The following is a 25,150-nucleotide window of genomic DNA, read 5'->3' as shown; positions in this document are numbered from 1 at the left end:
AATGTGGAGGAACGATCGAATTTTTATGCGGTTCCTCTCTCTTCACTGTTGCACTAAGATTGTGGTGGGTAGCCTAAAGTCTCCCCTTTTGTAGCTCTCATAAGCCGTAAATACTGCCCTCTCCCTCCTTATATTTAAAGGGGCCACCTTTGTTAAGATTTCAGCAGCGTTTGTTGGGCTTATCCGAAAAGTGCCACAAATGAACCATAGTGCCTGTGATTGTACTCGGTCGAGTGATTCAAGGGCAGTTTTACTAGTAAGACAGGTGGGGAAATGTGACGTGTGTATGGCGCGTTTAATGTCTAGGGGATGATTATTTTTCAAGCTATCACACACCAACCTATCAGCATATGAATCGGGAGCAGACACGCAACGAGACAAAGCAATGAAAGATAGATACAAAAGTTAAAAATGAAGAATATTTATTTACATAAATATACATATAAGAATAAAAAGGGGGAGGGTTTGCATCTATCTCTAGTATATTCTATGTTTAATCATCACTCTTGCACCTAATAAGAGAGTATGTCACTTTGTCCTCTGACTTAGCAGGTTGTCCTGTTGATGTCGCAGCTGGCTGTGTCCTGGCTTGAGGTTCTGCAGCTGGAGGTGGCGCTCTAGCGGATAGAGGGACGCCAGTGATATAGTTCTTGTGGAGTCTCAATCCCCAAAATCTAATATCTGTAGTGGGCACAGTAGGGCGGGTGGCCGGCTACCGTGGGCACAAGGTTACTGCGGGCAGAGCGGATCTGCCGTGGGCAGCGTAGTTGACAGGATATGTCCAGTGAGTTGCAGAGGGTTGGCGTAGCTATGACGTCTCACACAGATCTGAATCTATAGGGACGTCGCACCTAATAGCTTGACAGGTGGGCTGTCGAATAGGCGGGCAATGCCGATAGCGCCAAGTGGTAGAGTTGAGTAGATCTCAGTAGGCAAGTGCAGTGATGAATAGCATTAAGCACATAAATAGGCAGGTAAATCCAATAGATAAATAGGCAGACACCAGAGGGAGGCTGCGGATAAATAAAGACAAGTTAGGACATGTCTTTCATGCATCTTATCGATGCCCTCGACTGAGGTGCATTCGTCAGATTGGTAAAATTGCTTTAGAGCACAATGGGGAGATGATGACAAATGGGATTTGGAGAATAGATGGCAGATAGTAGCAATATAGAAATGTACATAAAAGGGGAAACAATAATATAAGAATGTACATAGAAGGGGAAATAATAGTCTCAAATAAACAACACAGGTGGATAGAGAAAGAAAGGGGGGGGGGGTTGAATTGGGCGGTGGTCAGCGACCAGGACGGTTTGTTTACATATGACCGTAGGTCGAGATCGATGGAGAGCGCTTGAATGGAGAGGGTGTCCGTTCAAGGGGCGCAACTCTCGTTAGAGTGAAATGACTACAGGGGAGATAAATCAATACAGGAGAGATAACTCATAACTCTTCTCTAGACGCAGTATTAGTGCGCTAGTAAAATTATCACGGTTGTCAGCCGAGATAAATAAAATAAAATAAGATGTACAAATATATACATGGTTGCATCAACGATCAATTGAGCAACGTAGCATTAATAGATTAATGCAATTCATAAATACATACATAGGACATGTTTATGTTCTCTACTTACGCCAGTGAGAAATACACAATGCACTAATTAAATGCAAATGAAATAAGCAAAATACACATGATAATATCCAGTGGAAATAGCACAAAAGTAATTAAGATGGAACTTGTGATTAAGTTCGGCTTACCACCAGGTATTCCTCTAGGAGAAAGAATGTATGAAGTAGTCCAGACTCGATAGCTCAACGACAATGAGAAATAAGAGGGTCTGATTTGATTTGGATCTACTTTATATAGGCCTGGAAAAGGCGGGCGGAAACAGGAAATGTCCTAGGCTTAGAATTATCTTACACGTGGGTGAATTAGACTTGAGATGGGAGTCGCACATGGGTACGTCGAGAGGCACTTTGACTCGAGTAATCTCCTAGATCAAAGAGAGACGTAGGAAAAAGGGGGGTGGGGAGTGACTTGCATTCCACACAAGGTGGTGTCCACCGTGGCTGTCAGACATCCTGCCGACAAGATCAAAGAGTCAGTGTGTATCTTTGCCCCGGTCAAGGGAAGATAAATGAAAGGACGCGCCTTAGCTATCTCCAATGTGGTCAACTAAGTCTAGCCTGGAGCGGAAAAGGTGTGGCGGGTGAAGAATTTGGGGGTAGGATGGGGAAATAATTAAAATAAAATAAATAAATAATGAAAAATAATAATTAATGCTGTGATAAATTTGAGTGACTCTGACAGCGAGTTTTTGACAACTAGCATATACTTGAACTCTATAGCTGTACTCAATTTGTGATCTGACTGCCCCTAACTACAATGTGCGTAGCATGTAAGCTTTGGCACCCCACTTTGTGCTGGCCAGCTTTCTTAGTAACGTTAACTTCTCCTAGGCTTTTCTTTCAACTTCCTGGACGTGCTGGAACATTGACAACTTTCTATCCAGGGTTACCCCTAGATATTTTGGCGTGTTTTCACGTTGGAGTCGCAGCCCACCGAGTTTAAGCTCGAATGGAGCCTTAAGAATGTCGATTCCTAGGCTGAACAGGGACCAGGTCGTTTTGGCAACGTTTATCTAAATCTGTCATTTGTCGCAATACGAGGAGATGGTTTGGAGGTCTGCTTGCAATGCCGCCTGTATTTGGTCGGCTTTCTTCCCGGTTGACCAGAGGACAATGTCATCCGCATTTTCTTTGACCGCAGTGAGGTGCGTTTCTTAAATTTCTTAAGTCTAAAGAAGCATCGAGACAATTTCAAGTCACATCATTGCCAGAGTCCACCGACTATAGGCGAGCTGTTATTGGGTATGAATTAAGTGAACAATTAAAAGCAACAAAGCAAGATAAGACGGTTATCATTGAATCCAGAAAAAATTGATGAGGCCGACATCCTGAATGATGAAAAAGAAGAAAACACTTCAATACCGCAGGTTCTAGAGACTAAAGGACAGCACACAAGCATGTCTTTAGTACACTCCTCAAAAATTCATACTGAAGAAGCTGAACCATCAGACAGTGTAAACAATACAGAAAGCAGGATAATAAACTCTAGACTGAACGACACTGGAGATCGGCCTGATGTCATCACATATAATATTCGCATACACCTGGTCACTCAAGGATCTGAAACAGTTCAGCGTATGGACAGTCAATTATGAGAGGCGTGTAGACATCAGGAATCAGCAAAAGGAAAGGCTAGAAGGCTTTCAAAGGCTTATTTTTTCGGAACTAGCCTTAAACGTTTAGTTGAGACCCGCTGGAGCGCCAGAGGAGAAGCCGTCAAGATGGTTAGGGATAAATTTTATAAAATTATAGAAACTCTGGAGACATTAACTAGCAGAGATGAAAATTCATCGACTAGATCTGAAGCAGGTGGATTATTGGTTGCTATTCAGTCTTTTAATTTTCTCACCTATCTCGGATTTTGGGCTCCTGTATTAACTGAAATTAATGATGCGCAAGTCTACCTTCAACAACAAGGATTGTCTATTCGAGACTTCTCACTCAAACTAAAAATATTAGAGACATTTTTAAGTAGTAATCGAGAGGACATCGCTGAAGCCAGCATTATCTTTGCCGAAAGCGTGTGTTCAGAACTGAGAATCAGTACAGAACTTCAAAAAAGTATTGGCCATAAGAAAAAGATGCCTGGTGAGAAAAGTGAATACTCTGTACTTACACACAAAGAAGAGCTACGAATGGAAATTTATTCTACCTTGGACAGGATTGTTCAAGAAATAATCACCCGATTCGAGCAACTTCATGATGTAGCAGATAGATATGAATTTTAGTCGCTTCCCAGCTATTAAATCCTCAGGTCGAAATCAATCTCGATAGTACTCAACGGTTTGTCACAGTTTCATCAGAAGCCTCCGAACTTCCAAAACAAGGACCTGTTGAGCTCTTGAAATTTATGAAATAATATCAGCTAGATGATTCAGTCCCAAATATCGTCATCATGATTCGCCTATTTTTTACTATTGCGGTAAACGTCGCTACATGCGAGAGAAGTTTTTCCAAACTTAAACTGATCAAGAATTACTTGCAATCAACGATGACAAATTTACGACTCACTAATTTGGCCATTTTGTCCATTGAACAAGAGCTGGTGGGGGGCATCAAGAAAGGCATCATATACTTTAGCTACGCCACTGGGTCAGGGTACTAAACGGCTTACTTCACAATTCCAACATAGGCCACATATCAATTCTTTCCATGCTGGACTTCCAAGTGGCCCGCGAAACAATTTTGTGTGGCTCGCGGCCACCTCCGCGAATTCAAAAAAATTAGATAAAATTTACAATGAGCTGTGAAATGATTTACAACTGCACAAATCAGTAAATGAGGTGCCCGCCCACTGCAAGCAAAGATTCTGTGAAGGCAAGCTTTGTTGTTAGCGAGATGATAGCAAAGGCATCACGACCATTCACTGAAGGCCAGTTTGTAAAAGGGTGTATGCTACAGGCATTTGAAATTATCTGCACCAAGAAAAAGAAACTATTCGAAGGCATAAGTTTGTCTGCGAACACAGTTGCAAGCAGGATCACCGAGTCAACGACAAATGTTCAACAGCAACTGATTGCCGCTGCAAAAGACTTTGTAGCATATTCCATTGCACTGGACAAGTCTACTGGTGTAACAGACACCGCATACTGTGCCGTATTCATTCGTTGGGTCAACGAAAACTTGAACATTGTTGAAAAGCTATTGGACTTACTAGCAATGAAAGGAACGACGACTGGACGCGACATGTTTCAAGAACTGGAAGCTTGTATTGACAGGTGTGGGCTACCGCGGGAAAAAACTTGTTTCAGTGGCCACGGACGGTGCACCAGCAATGTGTTTAGAGAAGGTTGGTGTTGTTGGATTAATGGTAGAGAAACGGTATCAGCTCAGCTTGGCGTGACCTTTTGCAGCCATACACTGCAGTCTGCACCAAGAAGCACTCTGTGGCAAAAGTCTACTAATGAAGAACGTGAAGGATGTTGTCGTGAAGACGGTGAACTTCATACGTGCACGGGGTCTCAACCACAGACAGTTTGTATCATTTCTAGCTGATTTAGAAACTACAGGGCACAAAGCAGCTGATTACCGTGATGTTTGACTGCATCAAATCATTCAGATGCAAGCAGATTTTGTTGGCCACTCAGCTGGCAGATGGAAACCTGGATCATTTGTCTTTTCTACAGAGCATTACGGTTGAACCACAGCGCCTGAAAGACTACGTAGACATTCTCTCCGGACTACCGCTTTCAGCAATTCACTGCTCTCGAATCACAGTTTTTCCTTTTTGCCACTCCGTTCGCATTTTACGTGAAAAACGTTACAGAGGAAGTCCAGATGGAACTACTGGACCTGCAGTGTGACACTGTTCTGAAGCAAAAATACGCTGATGTTGGCGTTCCAGATTTCTACCAGTTTCTTCCCAGAGAGAAGTTTCCAAACTTATTCTGCAAAGCTGCTAGAATACTAGCGATGTTTGGGAGTACGTACGTTTGAGAACAGGTTTTTTTTTCAGAATGATCAACAAAACAGCATTACGATCAAGACTGACTGATAAGCATCTGAGAGCAACCTTGCAGCTTGCCACTACACGCGACTTCAGGCCTAACGTCGATGGTCTGGTCTCTGCCAAACGCTCTCAGCTGAGTGGACAGAAACATGAGTGACGAGCCATCTGCAGTAGGCCTAGAAATTATAGTTGTATTTTTTGGGTAACTACAGTTTCTGCTTTTTAATAAGTGACAGAGACAACGTCAACTTATTTTAGTAAACTATACTGCCTGTGAATGTAATAAACTACACTAAATGTAATTAATAATTATAAAAACTTTATTTTAGCATTTAACAGCAGTGACAGTAGTGTTCGTAAAATTTTATGAAAAAACATTCTCTTTTTGTGGTGAGGCCCGCTGAATGGTTGTTACTTTCCACTGAGGCTGAAATAAGTTTGAGACCCCTGCGCTAGACATGAAATTATGATGGCTAGATTCTCTGCCACTTTTGTTTTAGCAGGAATCATCCAAAAGTGGCTTGGATCCTATCTGACTGAACGCACCCAAAGTGTCATTGTTAACCGGACAGAATCAACATGCTTACTCTTGAAGTAAGAAGTACCCCAAGAATCAGTTCTGGGCCCAGTACTGTTCACTAAGTATACATATCCAGAGGTGTTGCATCTGGCAGAGAAAATGAGTGGTACCATTGCAAGGGTGAGTGTTTGGATGGTTGAGAATAAGCTCAAGATGAACAAGACAGAAATAATTAAGGTTGGCACTCGGAACAACGTCTCAAAAGTCGAGAACACAGATTCTCTTTCTATCACAAACTGCCAGGTTCCTTATGTCCATGTAGTGCGGAATCTTGGAGTTTTCTTCAAACCAACACTATCTTTCAACCCACACATAAGTATCTCTGCAAGGGTCTTTATCTGCAGCTGCGCTGATTAGGCCAGATCCAACCATATTTAACAACAGAGTAAACAAAATAAACAAAAAACCTAGCTGTGGCATTCATACTCTCCCGCCTTGACTACTGCTACGCCGTGCTAGCAGGTATACCCGATGACAAAATAGCCAAGCTGCAACATATTCAGGAACAACGACGCACGAATAGTCCTAAGAAAAATAAGACGAGATTCTGCTACTACGCTCTTGCGCACGTTCCATTGGCTTCCTGTGAAAGCGAGAATCGATTACAAGGTGGCCACACTTTGTCATCAGTGTGTATATAACAATGAGATGTCCTTGTACCTTAGCGAACTGATTACTCCACATGTCCCTCAGAGAGCCCTGCGCTCAATGGACTCAACGCTTTTAGTGGTGCAACGTTTCTCCCTTAAAAGCTACGGTCTGTGGACTTTTTCAGTGCACGGACCAAAATATTGGAACTCCCTCCCCATTAATCTCATACAGACAACAAGCTACACCACTTTCAAGAATAACATTAAGATCTATCTGTTTAAAACTTTTTTAGATTTGTTATTTTAGCTGTCGTGTTTAAGCCTACATTTTGTTTGTTAACAGCACTTTATAAATAAAATTATTATTTTTATATATATATACAAAAAATAAAAATAACCTTGCTCAGTACATATGCATGGCCACTAATCCATCGCAGTAAGGACAAATACTTGAAAATAAAAGCTATTGCAACACAGAGTAGTGTCGAGGTGACAGATAAGAACAATAAATTCATTCTTCTTTATCTCTCATTCTTTTAATCAATGTCGTTTTCTGTTGGAGAAAAAGCAAAACTAACAAGATGTATAATATTTTAAATAAAAAAGTATAGTTCTTAAACTAGTACGTATACTCAGTGGACCGCATGGCATACACATAAGACTCCTCAGGATACTCAGTGAACTGATTTAAATCTTCAAATAAAATGTGTGGACCCTATAGGAATATATACTCCAAGGACTCCTTAGGATACTCAGTGGACTGGGTCATAAATGAGTGACTGCCAAAATGAAGGTTTTATTTCCATGATACAAATCTAGATCTAGATTATAATTGATTAGATAAAGATAGATCTTGACTTTTTTTTGTAGGTCCATCCTAGTAAATCCTACCACTCTACACTACCAGGACAGATCAATCATGAACTAGATCTATGGTATGATTTACTTTACTATCAATTAATTATGAAAGTAGATCTAGACCTAGATGATCAGGATCAGTAGCTTAACTCTAGAACTAGAATTAGACTTTAAAATTTATTTAAAAATTAATAAATCTAGTCACTAATTGTTAGAGTAATAGAGTAAGTAAGTTATAATTAAGAGTCAATTAGTCTCTAGAGTCTAAAGTGATGTCTAGACTAGTCATTCATACAACATACTAACATAGTAACATAGACGACATAGCGACATAGTCATCATAATCTAATAAATTTAAATAATTTAAGATTAATTTAAGAGTAATAACAAGTCTATTTTAAGTATTTTTTAGTCTAGATAATAGTTTTTTTTTTACTTTTTACTAACATTATTTCTCTGACTATACTATATTGTAACTATATTATTATTACACGAGACTATACTCTAGTAAATGACTAGCTTGACTCATAGTCATAGGCTAGAGACTAGTAGAGTCTAGATCTAGTTAGAAGAGTATTGAGTTTAAGTTTAGATTCTAGATTGACTAGATCTAGTTAAATCTAGTAAAATTAAAATCTAGTCTTCTATAGAATAATTGTGATTATAGATTTATTAATTTAATAGATCCTATGTTTTATAATAATTATATAATCTGGATAATTTAGATGACTCTAGAATACTCTAGGAGTCTAGATTACTCTAGATTCAAGATTGAGATTAGTCTAGATTCAAATAGTTATACTGATCTAAATTTTAATCTAGTATCTATCTAGTGTCTAGTCTAGCTAAGAGGCTAGACTAGAGAGAGAGTATAGACTAGTTACTAGAGTTAACTAGACGACTAAGACTAGAACTTCAAGAATCAGACTGTCACTAGTGTTAATTTTATAATAATATAATACTAATTTTAAATTTAATAACCTAACGGTTAACCTAATACTTATACTGTAATAACTTAATAGCCTTTTATATATAATATATATTACTAGGGGTCTAGAGTTCTAGAGACTAGACTAATAATTATAATAATAATAATACTTTTACTTTATAAACTTTATTACTTATACTTTTAGACTTTTAAAAAGTTGTATTTAATAGATAGAGTCTAGATCTAAATCTAGATCTAGTTAAAGTTAAGATAGATACTAAGACTAAGTGTCACTAAGATAGACTTATTGATTTATTGAAGTAAATTGAACTTATTCAACTTATTCTTAGTCTTATTAATTAAGTTAAGTCTAACTTAAGTTTAAGTGTACAGTATTACTCTAATACTTATAACTTAACTTATACTTATATATATAGAATCTACTAAATCTACAATAATCTAGATTCTAGGTCTAGACTAGTTTTCTAATGATGGATATACCCTAGATTCCTAGATCTAAATTCTAAATAATTACAAGAATCTATTCGAGATCTGTCCCTGCCCCTACGAAAGAAAGTTTACATTTCCTAAGATTGAACTTTTTAAATATTTAAGATGTTTCATTAAAAGTGTATACTAAAAGGAAACAAAACAATTAGATTTAATCTCGATCATAGATTCTCATTGCCTACTGGATGGAAGGGTTAGGGTTTGAACTTTGAAAAATATCGCTACCCCTTCAATTCAAAAGTTCTGGATCTGCTAGTGGGACCAATTACACTGTCCTTCAAAAAGGCACATTCGGCAGATTTGTTTTTAAATAAGTTTAAGTCTTAGATTGAAAGTTTGATGCTTCCTCTACGTTGAAAATGTAGCCATAATTATATTTTGTGCTACAAATGGAGTAGTTTAGAAAATTTGATTATACAGTGCTAAAAAGTGCACTCCTCTGGCTACGCTCATGGAATTAAGTGACTGTAGTTTGCTTTAGATTTTATATCGAAAAGGGAAGTTTTATCGTCAAAACTATCTGTTATAAGGGGGTTTAAACTAAAACATCTCTGGAGTTTAAAAAACAAAAAGAAAACAGCATTGGCTTAAATTAGCTCATATAATTTGGTGACTGTAGTCTGCTTAAGAATAATATTAAAGAGTTTTTTTTTAACCTCATACAAAACTCTCCGAAAAGGGGGGGGTTAAACTCAAAAACCATCTGGAGGGGGGGGGGGTTGAACTCAAAACCATCTGGGGGGGGGTAAACTTAAAGCCCTCTGGAAAACGCGGTTAAAATCAGGGGAGTAGCTAGGAATGTTCCATCATTTCTTTATGTAAAAACACTCATTTGGGGGTCCCCTCAAGTGGGAGCCCACATGGATTTTCAAATTCTCCCCCCCTCCCCCACCCCAGCTACGCCACTGGTTAAAATTAAAACCCACATTTGCTATGCTAATAGAATATTGTGTGTGTACTTTGCTTAAATTTTATATTGTAGAGGTGGTTTTAGCTTCAAACCCCGCTGGAGGGGGGGTAAATTCAAAACCCTCTGGAGGTGGGGTTAATTTAAATTAAAGCCCTCTGAAGGGGGGGGGGGGTAAACACAAAATCCCTCTTGTGGTGGAAACTGGTGACTTGACTCATAGAAACTGGTGACTGTTGTATGCTTTAGTCTTATATTGAAGAGAGGGGTTTATTGAAAAAACATTTTGGAGGGGGGTTTTAAACTCAAAATCCCCCTTGGCAACGCTCATGGAATTTGTGTGACTGTCATTTGAATTATTTTTTTGTTTCATAGAAGAGGGGGCTTTTAACCTGAAAACCTCCTGGGGGGGGGGGGTTAACTCAAAAAACCCTTTGGCTGCGCTGTGCAAGTGATGGTTTAACATTAAAACAAGTTCAACAAATCAAAGCAAAAAGTCAGTCACACATGCCCCCCCCCCCTTTGCTACGCCCATGATCAGCACTTCCTTTATTTTGTACGCCGCATTCAGCAAAAGTAGACTAGATTTTTTTTTCTGCTATGTATGACAATCTTTACAATTAGCCTACACATGGGCGTAACCAGGATTTGTTTTCCGGGGGGGGGGGGGGAGATTTTTTTCTTCCCCCCCCCCCCCCCGATAAAAAAAAATTATATGTAGCCTATGTATGTGTGTGTGTGTACATAATCTTTGTTACATTCTGACCCATCATTCTTTCTGAAGACGTTTATTGTGCCCTAGAATAAGTTCTTCCGGGAGTTAGTAAAAAAATTGTAGACTCCCCGCCATTGCCAGCTAGGGGGTCTGGGATAGCGCTAGGAGCTCCCCCAGCGCGGGGCGGATCCCCGCCGCCGAGCACTATTTCAGGTATTGAAAGCCAACAAAATGCATATTCTGAGGTATCTACAGTGCATTTTCCTGCTATTAAAAAGTTTTATTTCAAAAACCGAATGTGCTATTCTTACTGACTTAGACCCTCCCTCGCCGTTTGGCGCATTAGCCATCAAGCTGTTTCCATAAAAATCTGTCACTGGTAATGTCTGAAGCCTCTTCCCACCTGCTCTGAGGACCTCTATGAATGTGCGGCGCCAAGGTGTACTAGGATGTCATCGCAACTCTTCTTATGCGTAATTCATTTTGTCGGAGAACATTTTCTGCAAACCTCATGCGACGCTCTGTCACAATCTTACTTAGGGGTCGACTCCTAGTTCGGCATAGGATTTCCTTGATTTAGACCCGATCTCTATAACTGACTCCTAAGATCTGTCTTAGCTATCTTTGTTGAGCCACATTTAGTGTTTTTCAATTTTGGCAGATGACTATTCACTGCACTTTATTATTGGAGCCCCGCCACCGGTAGAAATGTGTAACCTCTCTTGAATACGCTCTTGGAATTAAGTGACTGTAGTTTGCTTTAGATTTTATATCGAAAAGGGAAGTTTTATCGTCAAAATCATCTGTTGGGGGTTTTAAACTAAAAAATCTCTGGAGTTGTTTTTTTTTAATTCAAAACCCCATTTAGCTACGGAATTTAGTAACTGTAGTTTGCTTTAGAATAATATTGAAGATAGAGGTTTTCCACCTCAAAACGCTCTGTAGGGAGATTTTAAACTCAAAACCATCTGGAGGGTTTTAAACTTTAAAAAAGCCATCTGTAGGAGAGGGATTTAAACTCAAAACCCCCAATTGGCTTGGCTACGCTCAAATAATTTTAGTGCGCAATTTTCTTTTTTTATATTGAAGAGGTATTTTTTAGCATCAAACCCCGTGTGACGAACCGTTTTAGCTCACTCAAGGTATCACTCCGGTCTAAGCATTTAATTAATTTATTTACACGCTATTAGTCATCAATTGTACTAATTTAGCGATCAAGCGCTAAAACACAGCCACAACCCCAAGCCAACCCCACCCCTTTGGCATCGATGTCACATTTTACTATTCCTACCTTGACACGTACCACACTAGACTCTTGGCAAGAGTACACTCCCTCTATCTATCATGGCAAACATCCGGTGACCCCCCCCCCTCCCTTCCGTGAACGGCAGGTCACTTCAAAGAGCCCATTCAACTCAACACCTCGGGCAACGCTGTTCGTCTAGCACTAGATATTATCAAGGTATAATCTCCCTTGATCTAGCCGAGGCTCTGATAATCCCCCCCCCCTCATATCCTCTGCGCCACCTGGGCGAATTTCCTGGACTTTCAACTCGCGTCTTCGTGCAATGTATATCTCCCGGAAACCCTCGTCACGGTCAAGCAGGAATCCCTTTGTCAAAAGACACCAAATAGTCTAGACCACCTTTGCACTTATTTCCCGCCACTCACCCCCTCTCTTCACGTGTATTTGGACAGAACTTCATCGTCCGATCTCATTCTCGCTGTAGAGAGCTGACAGGGAGCACATCTATCTCTTGCTTGAGCTCTGGGCTATTTTCATTCCCTTATTTCACTTTGGATAGTTGGTATGTAACTTAATTAAGTGCTTGAGAACCATTTTAATATATATATATATATATATATATATATATATATATATATATATATATATGTGTGTGTGCATTTATTACTATATTATTTGTGTACATATTTGTGCATTCTTATCATGGATAATGTAAGTAGATTAATGTATACTTATATTTTATATCATGACTTTTGTGGCTAAATGTTCAAGCCATCTGGACTAGAGTTTATTTACAATTCTTACCACATGTATTCAGCCTTTTAGATATTATTAATTTATCGCTGATATAATATCGCTCAGCACGAGCCTTCAATATATTAACATTAATTCCTTGGCAGGGAGTTATCAAAACATTTCTGTAAGCATGTCTTATTACTGAGTATGTATTTACTTATGCTCTATGTTTACTTATGTGAGAGCATGGGTGAGTATCAGACGTTGATCTCCCCTTCCCCTTTCATCTCATTTATCTAATCGATGTATGTACTTGATATTCACCGTGACTGGTGAACATCAATTATATTACTTATCATATACTGTTTGTTACTGTTTGTTATTTCCCTTTATGGGAGTCCCCATTATTATTGTTATCTCCCTTGGTGGGACAATGTATTCATTTGTTAGTTCCCTTTGATAGTTATGAAACTAGCTTATAGTTTCTCTACATCAGTCTGATGATGTCCTTCACGGAAAGACATCTATCACCCAGTGTTATCATTAGGGCTAAGCCGATTATCACATCATATCGTTGCAGCTTTTATTTGTAGGCAACATCCGCCTTAAATCTTAGCAATCTAAAGCTGATACCAGATTTGTTGGCACCAGATCTGCAGACATCAGTCCTACTCATCATTCAATAGTCCAAGTAACAACGCTAGCCACAGACTCGTCACAGGCTTGACTGAATGGTAGACGCAGCTTAGCTCTGCAACCATACAACGTTGGACTGCACCCGGAGCCTGGATCCACTACGCCAGCCCACCAGCAGACAGCATCAGTACCAGCCACACCCGTCTCATCAGTGCAGCACCGGACCAAAAGCTAAGCAACCAGCCTAATGACACAGACCACTTGGTTCTCAAATCTAATGATGATAGATCTATACATGTAAATACGCTAGATCCCATCCTAGCAACTGTACAGCACTTTACCTTTTAATTATCCTTTGTATAATAAACTGTACATATTTTTACATCTTAATATAGTATTTGTTGCCTGCATTATAACGCTGTGCTTGTAGATTATATGTGCAAGTGTGGGTTCTCAAACCATATAATCCCCTAAACACCTATAACGGCCAATACTTTAATCCAACTTGTCACACCCCGCTTGCATGGAGTTTAAACTCAAAACCCCTTTGGCTACGCTCATAGATTTTGCTTTTTTTTATATTGAAGAGGTATTTTTTTAGCTTCAAACTCCACTGGAGAAGAGTTTAAACTCAAAACCCCTTTGACTACACTCATAACATTTTGAGTGTATAATTTGCTTTGTTTTTAATATTAAAGAGGTATTTTTTACCTTCACACCCCTCTGAAGGAGGGTTTTAAACTAAAAAATCTCAGGACTTTGTTGTTTTTTTTTTATTATTCAAAACCCAATTTAGCTACGATCATGGAATTTGGTAACTGTAGTTTGCTTTAGAATAATATTGAAGATAGAGGTTTTCCACCTCAAAACGCTCTGTAGGGGGATTTTAAACTCAAAACCATCTGGAGGAGAGGAGTTTAAACTCAAAACCCCCCATTGGCTTGGCTACGCTCAAATAATTTTAGTGTGTTATTTGCTTTTTTTTTATATTGAAGAGGTATTTTTTTAGCATCAAACCCTTCTGAAGGAAGATTTAAACTCAAAACCCCTTTTGGCAACGCTCATAGCATTTTGAGTACGTAATTTCCTTTTTTTTTTTTTTTTTTTTTTACATTTTAGATGTATTTTTTAGCTTTAAATCCCGCTGGCGGGGGATTTAAACTCAAAAACCCCTTTGGCTTAATCATAGATTTTAGAGTGTGTAAATTGCTTTTTTTTTTTTTTATTGAAGATGTATTTTTTAGCTTCAAATTCCACTGGAGGGGAGTTTAAACTTAAAACTGAGTCAAAACCCATTTAGCTACGCTCATAACATTTTGAGTGCATAATTTGCTTTTTTTTTTCATATTAAAGAGGTATTTTTAGCTTCAAACCCCGCTGAAGGGGGGTTTAAATTCAAAACCTCTTTGACTACACTCATAACATTTTGAGTGTATAATTTGCTTTGTTTTTAATATCAAAGAGGTATTTTTTTACCTTCAAACCCCTCTGAAGGGGGGTTTAAACTCAAAACTGAGTCAAAACCCATTTAGCTACGCTCATAACATTTTGAGTGCGTAATTTGCTGTTTTTTTTTTTATACCGGGTATTGAAGAGGTATTTCTTAGCTTCAAACCCTACTGAAAAAGGGGGGGGGGGGTAAACTAAAAACCCCGTTGGCTACGCTCATAAAATTTTGAGCGTGTAATTTGCTTTTTTTATATTGAAGAGGGGGTTCATCGTAAATTTTGGAGGGGGTTTTAAAACCAAAATCTTCCATAGCTGTGCTCTTGGAATTTGGGGATTGTCGTTTGCATTTTTTTTGTTTTGTTTTATAGAAGAGAAGCATTTAACTGCTAAACCCCCTGGTTAGGGGTTTTAAACTCAAAACCTCCTGGTAGGGGTTTTAAACTCAAAACCCCCTACTTGGCTGTGCTGGGGCAAGTGATGGGTTTCTTATCTTATACAGACGTTACTTTAAAAAAGAAGATGATTACGTCCTACGCGTCATGCATTTAGTCATGCATATTAACCAATGACTTAAATTCAGCCAAGTCACTGGTTTTCCTGGCTAGCTCAGGCAACCCATTCCATGTGAATATTCGTTTGTTATGAATCTCACTGCTCTATTTTGTGTCTGTTCCAGTTTTTTAATGTTTACTTGAGTTGAGGGGTCCCAAACAGAGGATGCATATTCTATTATTGGCCTAACCAAGGTTAAATAACATTTTAGTTTTAAGTTCTTATTTGATTTATAGAAATTTCTTTTAATAAATCCTAATGCTTTGTTTGATTTTTTTGTAGTTTCATCAATATGTGGATTCCATGCACTGGCGGATCCGGGGGGTGGGGGGGGCGGTCCTATTTATTTGTACAAATCACAGCTTGCTAACAGAATCAATTAAATATCTATATGATTAAAACTTGTTATTGGTATTTTAACCGGTCTTTATATAATTTCGTTCACCTGTTGGCCGATTGGAAGGGGAAGAGTGAATACCTCCACTGCCCTTCCCATCTAAACCCTTTGAGTGGGGGGGGGCGGTCCTACTTTTATGGAGAAATCATAGTATGTGAAAAAAATTAGTCAAATATCTATATAATATAAACAGGTGGAAATGCGATACATGCAATTCCCTTCCCCCCATCAAACAAATCAATACTTTTTCTTTTTGTATTATAATAAGAAATTACAAAATTTTAAAAATCTGTAACTAATATAATTTATATATGCTATAAAGAAAATTCGTATATCGAGTCGCCCAACCCCTATTCTTTAATGCTAAATGCATCAATAGCAGAAATTATAAAAAGGAGCGAGAATTAATCGTTTTCATTTTACCGCCCTTCAACTTTCCAGACAGAGTTTGTGTAATTTGACATGAATTTATCATAACTATTTTAAGAAAGACTTTTTCAAACGAAATTTTTCAATATAACAGTCACGGTTGAGATGAGTTCAAAAGCCAGATAATCTTTTCCTAGTCGACTTTTCCAACCTTTACTCTATCTCATATTTTTCTAGTTAAATAAATTTAGGACTATAACTCACAATTTAAGCTAGAATTTTATTGAATATTATAAATCGAATATTTTTTTTTCGGCGGCTATCCTCAGAACCTTAATCTAAATATGTGGGGTATCTAATCTTTTTAAAGAACAAATCGGTTTTATTTGCAATGTATTAAGGGACTATAAATTCATATTAGAATATTTTTCTCATTATTCAAAAGGTCCTTTATAATAGAATGAATAATGAGCTGTAGGTCAGGAGAATGCGTTACTGCAGTGAAGAATGCCAAAAAACGCTTTTAGCGTCGAGGCTTCGCCCCGAACCTCACTGATGAATAATAAGCTGTAGATGTCAGGAGAATGCGTTTCTGCAGTGAAGAATGCAACAAAACACTTTTGGAGTCGGGGATTCGCCCCGAACCCCACTAATAAATAATGAGCTGTAGATGTCAGAAGAATGCGTTTCAGCCTTGAAAAACGCAAGAAAACGCTTTTGGCGTCGGGGCTTCGCCCCGAATCCCACTGGTAAATAATGAGCTGTAGATGTCACGAGAATGCGTTTCTGCAGTGAGAAATGCAAGAAAACGATTTTGGCGTCGGGGCTTCGCCCCGAACCCCACTAATAAATAATGAGCTATAGATGTTAGAAAAATGCGTTTCAGCGGTGAAAAATGCAAGAAAACGCTTTTGGCGTCGGGGCTTCGCCCCGAACAACACTAATAAGTAATGAGCTATAGATGTCAGGAGAATGTGTTTCAGCCGTGAAAAATGCAAGAAAACGCTTTTGGCGTCGGGGCTTCGCCCCGAACCCCACTGATAAATAATGAGCTGTAGATGTCAGAAGAATGCGTTTCTGCAGAGAAAAATGCAAGAAAACGCTTTTGGGCGTCGGGGCTTCGCCCCGAACCCCACTGAAGAAGCTTACAGCGCTCTCCCAGACCCCCAAGCTTGAAGGAGAAAGACTGTTTTTTTTTCTGTTTTTTTCGCCGAAGATTGAGAAACAGTCTTATTTTATTCTCATATATCGATTATATATATATATATATATATATATATATATATGCTGTACGCACGTTTATGCATAGGGTTAGGGTTTACTGGGCGTTAGGGTTAGGGTTTGGAAAAAAATCCCCCCCCCCCACTCCAAAGTTCTGGATCCGCCAGTGATTCCATGACAGTTTTTCATTTATTATAACACCTAGGTATTTTGCGTTATTAGTCTGTGTTACTGGTTTGCCATGAATAAGATAAGTGGAATTAATTTGTTTTAGTTTTTTTGTTACTCTTAACAACTGACATTTTTCTGGGTGGAAAGACATGCTCCAATTTGATTCCCATTTCTGTATTTCTCTAATTCTGGTTTAGTATTAAAATCTCACCTAAAATAAACAAAATCAAAGCAAAAAATCCGTCACTAAATTCCGACCCCCTCCCAAAGGGGGGATTTCATTTCGGAAGGCACCCCCCCCCCCGGCTACGCCCATGAGCCTACATACTTTTGAGAGGAAAGACATAGAAATATATAGGTCTGTGTTCGAGAATCGATTAGTTTGTACTTCCTGCATTCAGATATAGAGTCTACATATTTTTCTTCACAAAAGAATGGGTATGTTGATGTATGCCGCTAACTAGAAAAAGGTTCGAACATTCAACATTTTTTTTTAAAGATTAGGGGACACATCTAGATCTAGATTAGATTTAATTATTCTAATGGACCTAAAATCTAAATATAGTCTGACTAGAGTATTCGCAGTATACTACTAGAGTTACTATTCTACTTCTTAGTTCTTCTAGAGACTTTTTTAGCTCTCTACTCACTCAGACTCACTGTACTCAGTCTCAGTACTTTCTCTAGACTCTAGTGATAGTCTAGTGACTCTACTCAGTAGTGACAGTAGGTACTTTGACAAAAAATTCAAAATAAATATATATTATATAACAACAGAAACTATCTAGTTATGTAGAGCTTGCTGCTAGGTTTACAATACCAAAATTATCTTTCTATGTTATTATATACTAATATAGAGAGTAAAGTGGGAAGTTTGAGCAGCCCCGATTTGTCAAATGGTTCGAACAGTTCACTTTTTATTGCTAAAACTTTTTTATTTGAATGTTTACCAAATTACTACTATATTGCTACTGCGCATGCACCTTTTTTCTTTACTTCCGACACATACTATTTCCTTTTCCTTGTAAAGGCTAAGTTCATGGTGAGGTCGAACTCAGGAGGTGTGGAATTATTCTTTTTTACTACCCGGTAGTGAAGGAAATGGGTAATGGGCTTAAGGCTATTTTTAAGTCTGATTGCTCATCAGCTTAAAGAGACTATTTGAAGTTGTGGAGGGTGGGAAATGGTGCAATGGATGGTGTTCTTGCGCTGGAGTAAAAAGAAAATGACTTTATAGTGAAAATTAAATATTAAAACATGTTTTTAGATATATTTTCTTTGATCTGTTCGAACCTTCCATCAACCCGATCGAGCTTACTAACTGGGGAAAAATCCGCTCTAGGTAAAGTACGCTTGGCGATACTTACCCTACACCTCTTTGACTTCATATTTAATTTTAACCAAGCCTAGTGATACATTAAATCCAATCTATTTTTATAGAAAAAAGGATGAGGAATTCAGAGATACCATCAGTTTTTTCATAGATTAGACCATTACGGTGCTATAAAAATCCAAACTTGAAAATTGCTGCCAGCGGGCTTAATGCGCTCGAACTTCGCACTTTACTCTAGGAGCAAAGTTATGATGTCGTTTTATGTGTAGAAAAATGGACTATAGTGTCTATATAGATGTCCAAAAAACTGTGATCGAAACAAATGTATTTTTGTCACTTTATTTCATCATAACTTTATAACCGTAATAGTTAGAAGCTTTAAATTTGGAACACATCTACCCCATTATATGGTTTTAAATTTGATTATTTCACCTCACATGCAGCTAACATTGATTCACAGCTAATTCAATTGTTTGAAAATTGATTTCGATCCTTTTTCTAAAATGCTGTTTGGTAGAAACTTCCTCAGCTTTATAAAATTTATAAAAAAAAAATAATGTAAATAACACCTTGATAGCATTCGCTCCACTAGGTTGATCAAAGATAAGCTGTTAAACAATGCATAACTCATTTATACTTCATATTATCAACAACAATTACTATGTCTGGCACCACATGTCGCTGCATCATGGAGGGACTTCATTTAACATCGTCAGGATGGGCCCAAACTTGCCTCAATAAGCTGATTTCCTTTTATGTTTTGTGTACCTAAGTATAGAAAAAAAAAAGATTTCTAACACTACTCTATAATAGAAACATTGATTTTAATACTATAGTCTATAGTCATAGTTTGTTATGATAGTTATACTTTTTCCACTTACCCATTTAGAAAAATAGACTAATTTGGCATCATTCGTAACATGTTAGGGGACGTTTTTTTTTTAAATTTGGAGGACAAAATTTCATTTAAAAAAAATAATGAAATAACAAACTTTAAGCATAAATCTAGGTCTAAATTAAAAAAAAAAATACCAAGCTTGCTAAAAAATGATATTAAATGCAAAATCATTCTTACCTATGTATGACTTTACTGTAAATTTTCTAAATAAACACGACAATGTTGACAATGTGGTATCATTCAAAAGCTTGGGAATGCTCCTTTAAGATTAGCACAAGTGGTAAGGGTTTAAAAAAAATGTAAAAACAACAATCAATCAACTAACACTATGGGTTTGGAAGTCTAGCCATGCTGTTTCAAGACTATATAAATATAGCAGCTAGTCTAGCAGTTTATAGGTCAGTAGAGTAAGGATGTCAAAGTACCTTCTATACTCAGAGTTCTAGACTCTAGACCTAGAGTGGCTAGAGTCCACTAGAGAGTCTAGACTAGAGTCTAGGCCGGGCTGTCTTAGTGTCTTGAGTAGATCTAATATAGTTTATATATCTAGAATAATCTAGATCTAGATCTAAATCTATACTTAATAAATAGTCTCTAGACATCTTTAGAAGTTACTAAGTCTAACTCAGTCACACTCACAGTCTTAGTCTAGACTCTAGACTAGAGTCTAGTAGACTAGAATCTAGATTGAGAATAGTGAGAGTGAGACTCTTGCATTTTGCTAGAGTTAGATTTGGTTAGCGGCTACTACTAAGAGATAAGAATCATACTTCATACTCAGAGTAGAGTCTCTGTCTAAAGTAGATCTAATCTAGTAGTACTCTAGTAGTACTCCTACTAGATTCTAGATCTATTAATGTATATTTATAATTTTAAATATTGACTATTAATTAGCCATAGCCTTTATTATTTATTTTTTATATATAGGTAATAGTATATTGACTAGAGCGAATTCAGGAATTCTATTCTATTTGACTATTTGTATATGTGACAAGTCAAAAGCTTGCTGTCAGAGTCACTCATACTTATCACAGCATTAATTGTTATTATTCATTGTTTATTTATTTTATTTTAGTTATTTCCCTATCCTACCCCTAATTTCTTCACCCGCACCACCTTTTCCTCTCCAGGCTAGACTTAGTTGACCATATTGGAGATAGCTAGGCCGCGTCTTTCGACTTATCTCATCTTGATCGGGGAAAGATAAACACAGTCTCTTTGATCTTACCCACCGGATGTCTGAATGATGGTCACAGATGACACCACCTTGTGTGGAATGCAAGTCACTCTTCCCTTCTCCCACGTCTCTCTTTGATCTGGGAGATTACTCTATTCAAAACGCCTCTCGACGCTCCAAGGTGTGACTCTTGTTGGATTCACCCATGTGTGAGATAATTCTTAGCCTAGGACATTTCCCATTTCCGCCCACGTTCTCCAGGCCTATATATAAAGTAAATTAAATCAAGCCAGACCCTTTTATTTCTCTATCACTGTCATTCGAGTCTGGACTACTTCATTTGTTCTTACTCCTAGAGGAATACCTGGTGGTAAGCCGAACTTAATCACAAGTTCCATCTTAATTACTTTATGAATATTCCTCACTAGATATTATCATTTATTTCTACTCTACTCAAGACACTAAGACAGCCCGGCCTAGACTTCATTTATATTTAATTAGTGCATTGTGTATTTCTCACTGTCGTAAGTAGAAAACATAAACATGTCCTATGTATGTATTTAAGTATTGCATTAATCTATTAATGCTGCGTTGCTCAGTTGATCGTTGATGCAACCATGTATATATTTGTACATCTTATTTTATTTCCTTTATCTCGGCTGTCCGCCTTGATAATTTTACTAGCGCACTGATACTGCGTTTAGAAGAGAAGATATATGAATTATCTCCCCTTTACTCATTTTACTCTAACGAAAGTTGCGCCCCTTGAACGGACACCCTCTCCATTCAAGCGCGCTCCATTGTTCTCGGCAGACGGTCGTATGTAAACAAACCGTCATGGTCGCTGACCACCGCCCATTCCCCCCCCCCTTTTTTTTCTCTTCCAACTTGTGTTGATTATTTGAGATTATTATTTCCCCTCATATGTACATTTTTATATTATTATTTTCCCTTTTATGTACATTTTTATATTGCTACTATCAGCCATCTATTTTTTAATCTATCCCATTTGTCAGTATCTCCCCATTGTGATCTAAAGCAATTTTACCAATCTGACGAATGCACCTCAGGCGAGGGCATCGATAAGATGCACGAGAGACATGTCCTAACTTGTCTTTATTTATCCGCAGCCTCCCTCAGGTGTCTGCCTATTTGCTATTGAGAATCACTTACTGCCTTTGTGCTTAGTGCTATTCAGCACTGCACTTGCCTATTTATCGGATCACTTGCCCACTTACTATTGAGTATCGTCTACTGCCTATGTGGATCTACTCAACTCTACTACTTGGCGCTATCGGCCTTGCCCGCCTATTCGACAGCCCACCTGTCAACTTATTAGGTGCGACGTCCCTATAGACTCAGATCTGTGCGAGACGTCATAGCTATGCTAAACCCTCTGCAACTCACTGGACGTATCCTGCTCATTACGCTGCCCACGGCAGATCAGCTCTGCCCGCAGTAACCTTGTGCCCACGGTAGCCGGCCACCCGCCCTACTGTGCCCACTACAAATATTAGAACTTTGGATTGAGACTCCACAAGGACTATATCACCTGCCTCCCTCTATCCCCTAGAGCGCCACCCCCAGCTGCAGAACCTCAAGCCAGGACACAGCCAGCTGCGACATCAACAGGACAACCAGCTAAGTTCAGAAGACAAAGTGACATACTCTCTTATTAAGTGCAAGAGTGGTGATCTAAATTAGTATCAATTAGAGATAGATGCAAACCCTCCCCCTTTTTATTCTTATATGTAAATATTTATGTAAATAAATATTCAATCATTTTTAACTTTGTATCTTTCTTTCATTGCTTGTCTCGTTGCGTGCCTGCTCCCGATTTATATGCTGACGGGTTGGTGTGTGATAACTTTAAAAATAATCATCCCCTAGACATTAAACGCGCCAAACACACGTCACTTTCCCCAACCTGTCACAGTATATATATATATATATATATATGTATATATTATAAAATATATATATATCTAATATAGTACTCTGCAGTAGTACAACTACTAATACTAGTCTAGTAAAGTATTTATTAGCCATTACTAATTATTGGATTATTCAAATTACTGGTCTATCTTAGTCTATGTCTACAGTCTAATACTCTGAGACTGTCACTAAACAATACAATGTAATGTATTTTTAATTTAAATAGACAGACAATGCCAGAATCATCAGTGAATTTAACAAATTAAACAGAGGCTTCTTTTGTCATTAGTAGTCTTCACATTTATAACAATTTAGACCTACTATTCAATCAGATTCACTTGACTTTATGTATTGGACTATATATGGCTCTTCTGTCTTGAAAGAAAATCAACTGGATGTGCCGAGATGAATCATTGTCGTTTTTTGTTTGTTTTAGCCGCTTTACAGCAGTGCCAGAGTTTCCTTTGTGGAGTGCTTTCCTTGGCCTTAGATTAAGGGATCATGGGTGGTCCATAATGATAATATAATAGTAATTGAGTTAATAGTGTGCTGTTAACAAACAATAATGTGCTCAAGGCTCAAACTGCTGGGATAAATATGAGAGCTAACATGACTAACAAATCTAACAAAGTTTTGGAGGTTTTAATCTTCTTTTTGAATGTAGTGAAGTCAGTTATATGGGGAGGGAGTGTCAAATCTTTGCTTTGTGCAAACCATAAACTTTTGAGGGAGAAACGTGGCATTACTAGAAGCATTGAGACCAAGGCAAGGCTCTCTGAAGGACATATGGAGTTATCAGTTTGCTAAGGTACAAGGACATTTTTTTATTGTAGATTCATTGGTGACAAATTGTGTCCACCTTGTAGTGGTGCCATGCATCATAATCCCTCTTTCTACCTTGCTGATATGATCCAAAGGAATGCTTTGCAGAAGCTGTCAGTGGAAATATCATAATTATCATAATTAATAATTCCAACACCTAAGGCCCTTCACTTCTGATTTTTTCTTGAGGTTGTTTCCTGAAATTTTATACCACAGATGAATTGCCTTACTTAGCGTGATGAGTCCATCTACCTGAAGCTCATAGTTCATTAGTAGAAATTAATTATTTTGGAGCTTAATAAAAGTCAAATGCAAAAAAAAAAAAGAATCCCTGATTCCGTATTCATTTCAATAATAAAAAAAAGATTGAAGTTGCTATCAATTCAAAACACATTGTTATGGATCTAGATCTATATAAATCTTACTTATTAATTTATACAGGAATAGATCTAGAGTCTCTAGACTACAACCCTATAGAGTCTAGCTAGACATTACATTACGATTCTCTACGTTCTAGATCTAGTATGATCTAGATCGATAAGTCTAGATCTAGATCTACATTCTTAGATCAAGGTTGGCCTACCTTCAACAACATATAAATCTTAGAGCTTATACAATTTCCTTTTAATTTTCATGAAATAAATTTTCTAGATATACCTTTTTTTTTTTTCCCCAAGTATCCAAGCATCCAGATTCCAGTACATGTTGTACTGAGTTTGAAGGTTGCATTTATTTATTGGTTTTTATCATATGTACCTTACTAATTTATATTTAAGTTTATTATTGTGTACAGTTTTCAGGAATACCTGTCCATACACAACCAAGACCTCTTGAAGTTTTCAGCTCATGATAGTCTACAATTGAAAAAGTACAATGACATCCATCATAAAAGTTCATGCACTTTCTGGTGCAAGAGATGAATCCCCTCCTTGCTACATGCTGCAAGTGGATGACTTTAGATTTCTCTTGGATTGTGGTTGGGATGAAGATTTTAGCATGGACTTTGTGAAAGATTTATGCAGGTAGAGTAGAAGCTAGAAACTGACTTTCTTTCACTGTCTCAAGGAAGAGAAATAGTTTCTACTATATATTGTTGTTAGTAAAATACTTGATAGCTTAATAGCAATGTAACTAACAATAAATATTACTTAAAATGTATGTATTTAAAAATGGTTAGAAATGAAAACCTCTAGAAAGTTCTTACAAATCTAATAGTCTAAACATAGCAGTGAGAAGGAACACTAACAATTGAAAACAGTTGAGACCAACATAATTGAACAAAACACAATTCTCAAACAGTAAAATCAATCCTCCCCTCCCTCTCAAAAAGTGAGTCTAATGAATAAAACTATAATTCAACTCACTGTAAACATGTTTGTGACAGAATGGGTTGTCTAAAATATTGTTTGTCTGTAATTTATATAAACTGCAATCACCTGTAAGTGTCAACAACTGTTATCTCCTCTTTATGTCAACATCTGTTATGTCCTCTTTATGTCAACATCTATTATGTCCTCTTTATGTCAACATCTGTTATGTCC

At 37.7% G+C, this 25,150-nt stretch overlaps 2 protein-coding genes across 8 annotated transcripts in view; one reads left to right on the top strand and one right to left on the bottom strand.

Moving 5' to 3' along the window:
- LOC106070473 (uncharacterized) overlaps nucleotides 1-9,135 on the bottom strand; it is a 32,323-nt gene extending 23,188 nt beyond the window's left edge. Inside the window, exons 1-3 of one of the 3 annotated variants that reach the window (XM_056024616.1) lie at nucleotides 9,072-9,100; nucleotides 7,404-7,571; nucleotides 7,149-7,303 (exon numbers count right to left, since the gene is read on the bottom strand). In XM_056024616.1, coding sequence (XP_055880591.1) covers nucleotides 7,149-7,265 — 117 coding nt within the window. In that variant the 5' untranslated portion in view covers nucleotides 7,266-7,303; nucleotides 7,404-7,571; nucleotides 9,072-9,100. Of the gene's footprint in view, nucleotides 1-7,148; nucleotides 7,304-7,403; nucleotides 7,572-9,037 lie in introns of all 3 variants that reach the window. The other 2 variants (XM_013230387.2, XM_056024617.1) reach the window with 2 other exon arrangements.
- Nucleotides 9,136-9,212: 77 nt separating this feature from the next.
- Nucleotides 9,213-25,150, top strand: part of LOC106070474 (cleavage and polyadenylation specificity factor subunit 2-like) — a 193,342-nt gene continuing 177,404 nt past the window's right edge. For 3 of the 5 annotated variants that reach the window (XM_056024603.1, XM_056024602.1, XM_056024599.1), the window contains exons 1-2: nucleotides 17,765-17,914; nucleotides 24,403-24,631. In XM_056024603.1, the coding sequence (XP_055880578.1) occupies nucleotides 24,483-24,631 (149 nt within the window). In that variant the 5' untranslated portion in view covers nucleotides 17,765-17,914; nucleotides 24,403-24,482. Of the gene's footprint in view, nucleotides 9,332-17,764; nucleotides 17,915-23,575; nucleotides 23,596-24,402; nucleotides 24,632-25,150 lie in introns of those variants that run through there. The other 2 variants (XM_056024600.1, XM_056024601.1) reach the window with 2 other exon arrangements.

This window comes from Biomphalaria glabrata, chromosome 3 (genome assembly GCF_947242115.1).
Source record: "Biomphalaria glabrata chromosome 3, xgBioGlab47.1, whole genome shotgun sequence".
NCBI lineage: Eukaryota > Metazoa > Mollusca > Gastropoda > Planorbidae > Biomphalaria > Biomphalaria glabrata.
The sequence above is the reverse complement of the archived record's forward strand: the minus strand, read 5'-3'. Positions and strand labels throughout refer to the sequence as shown.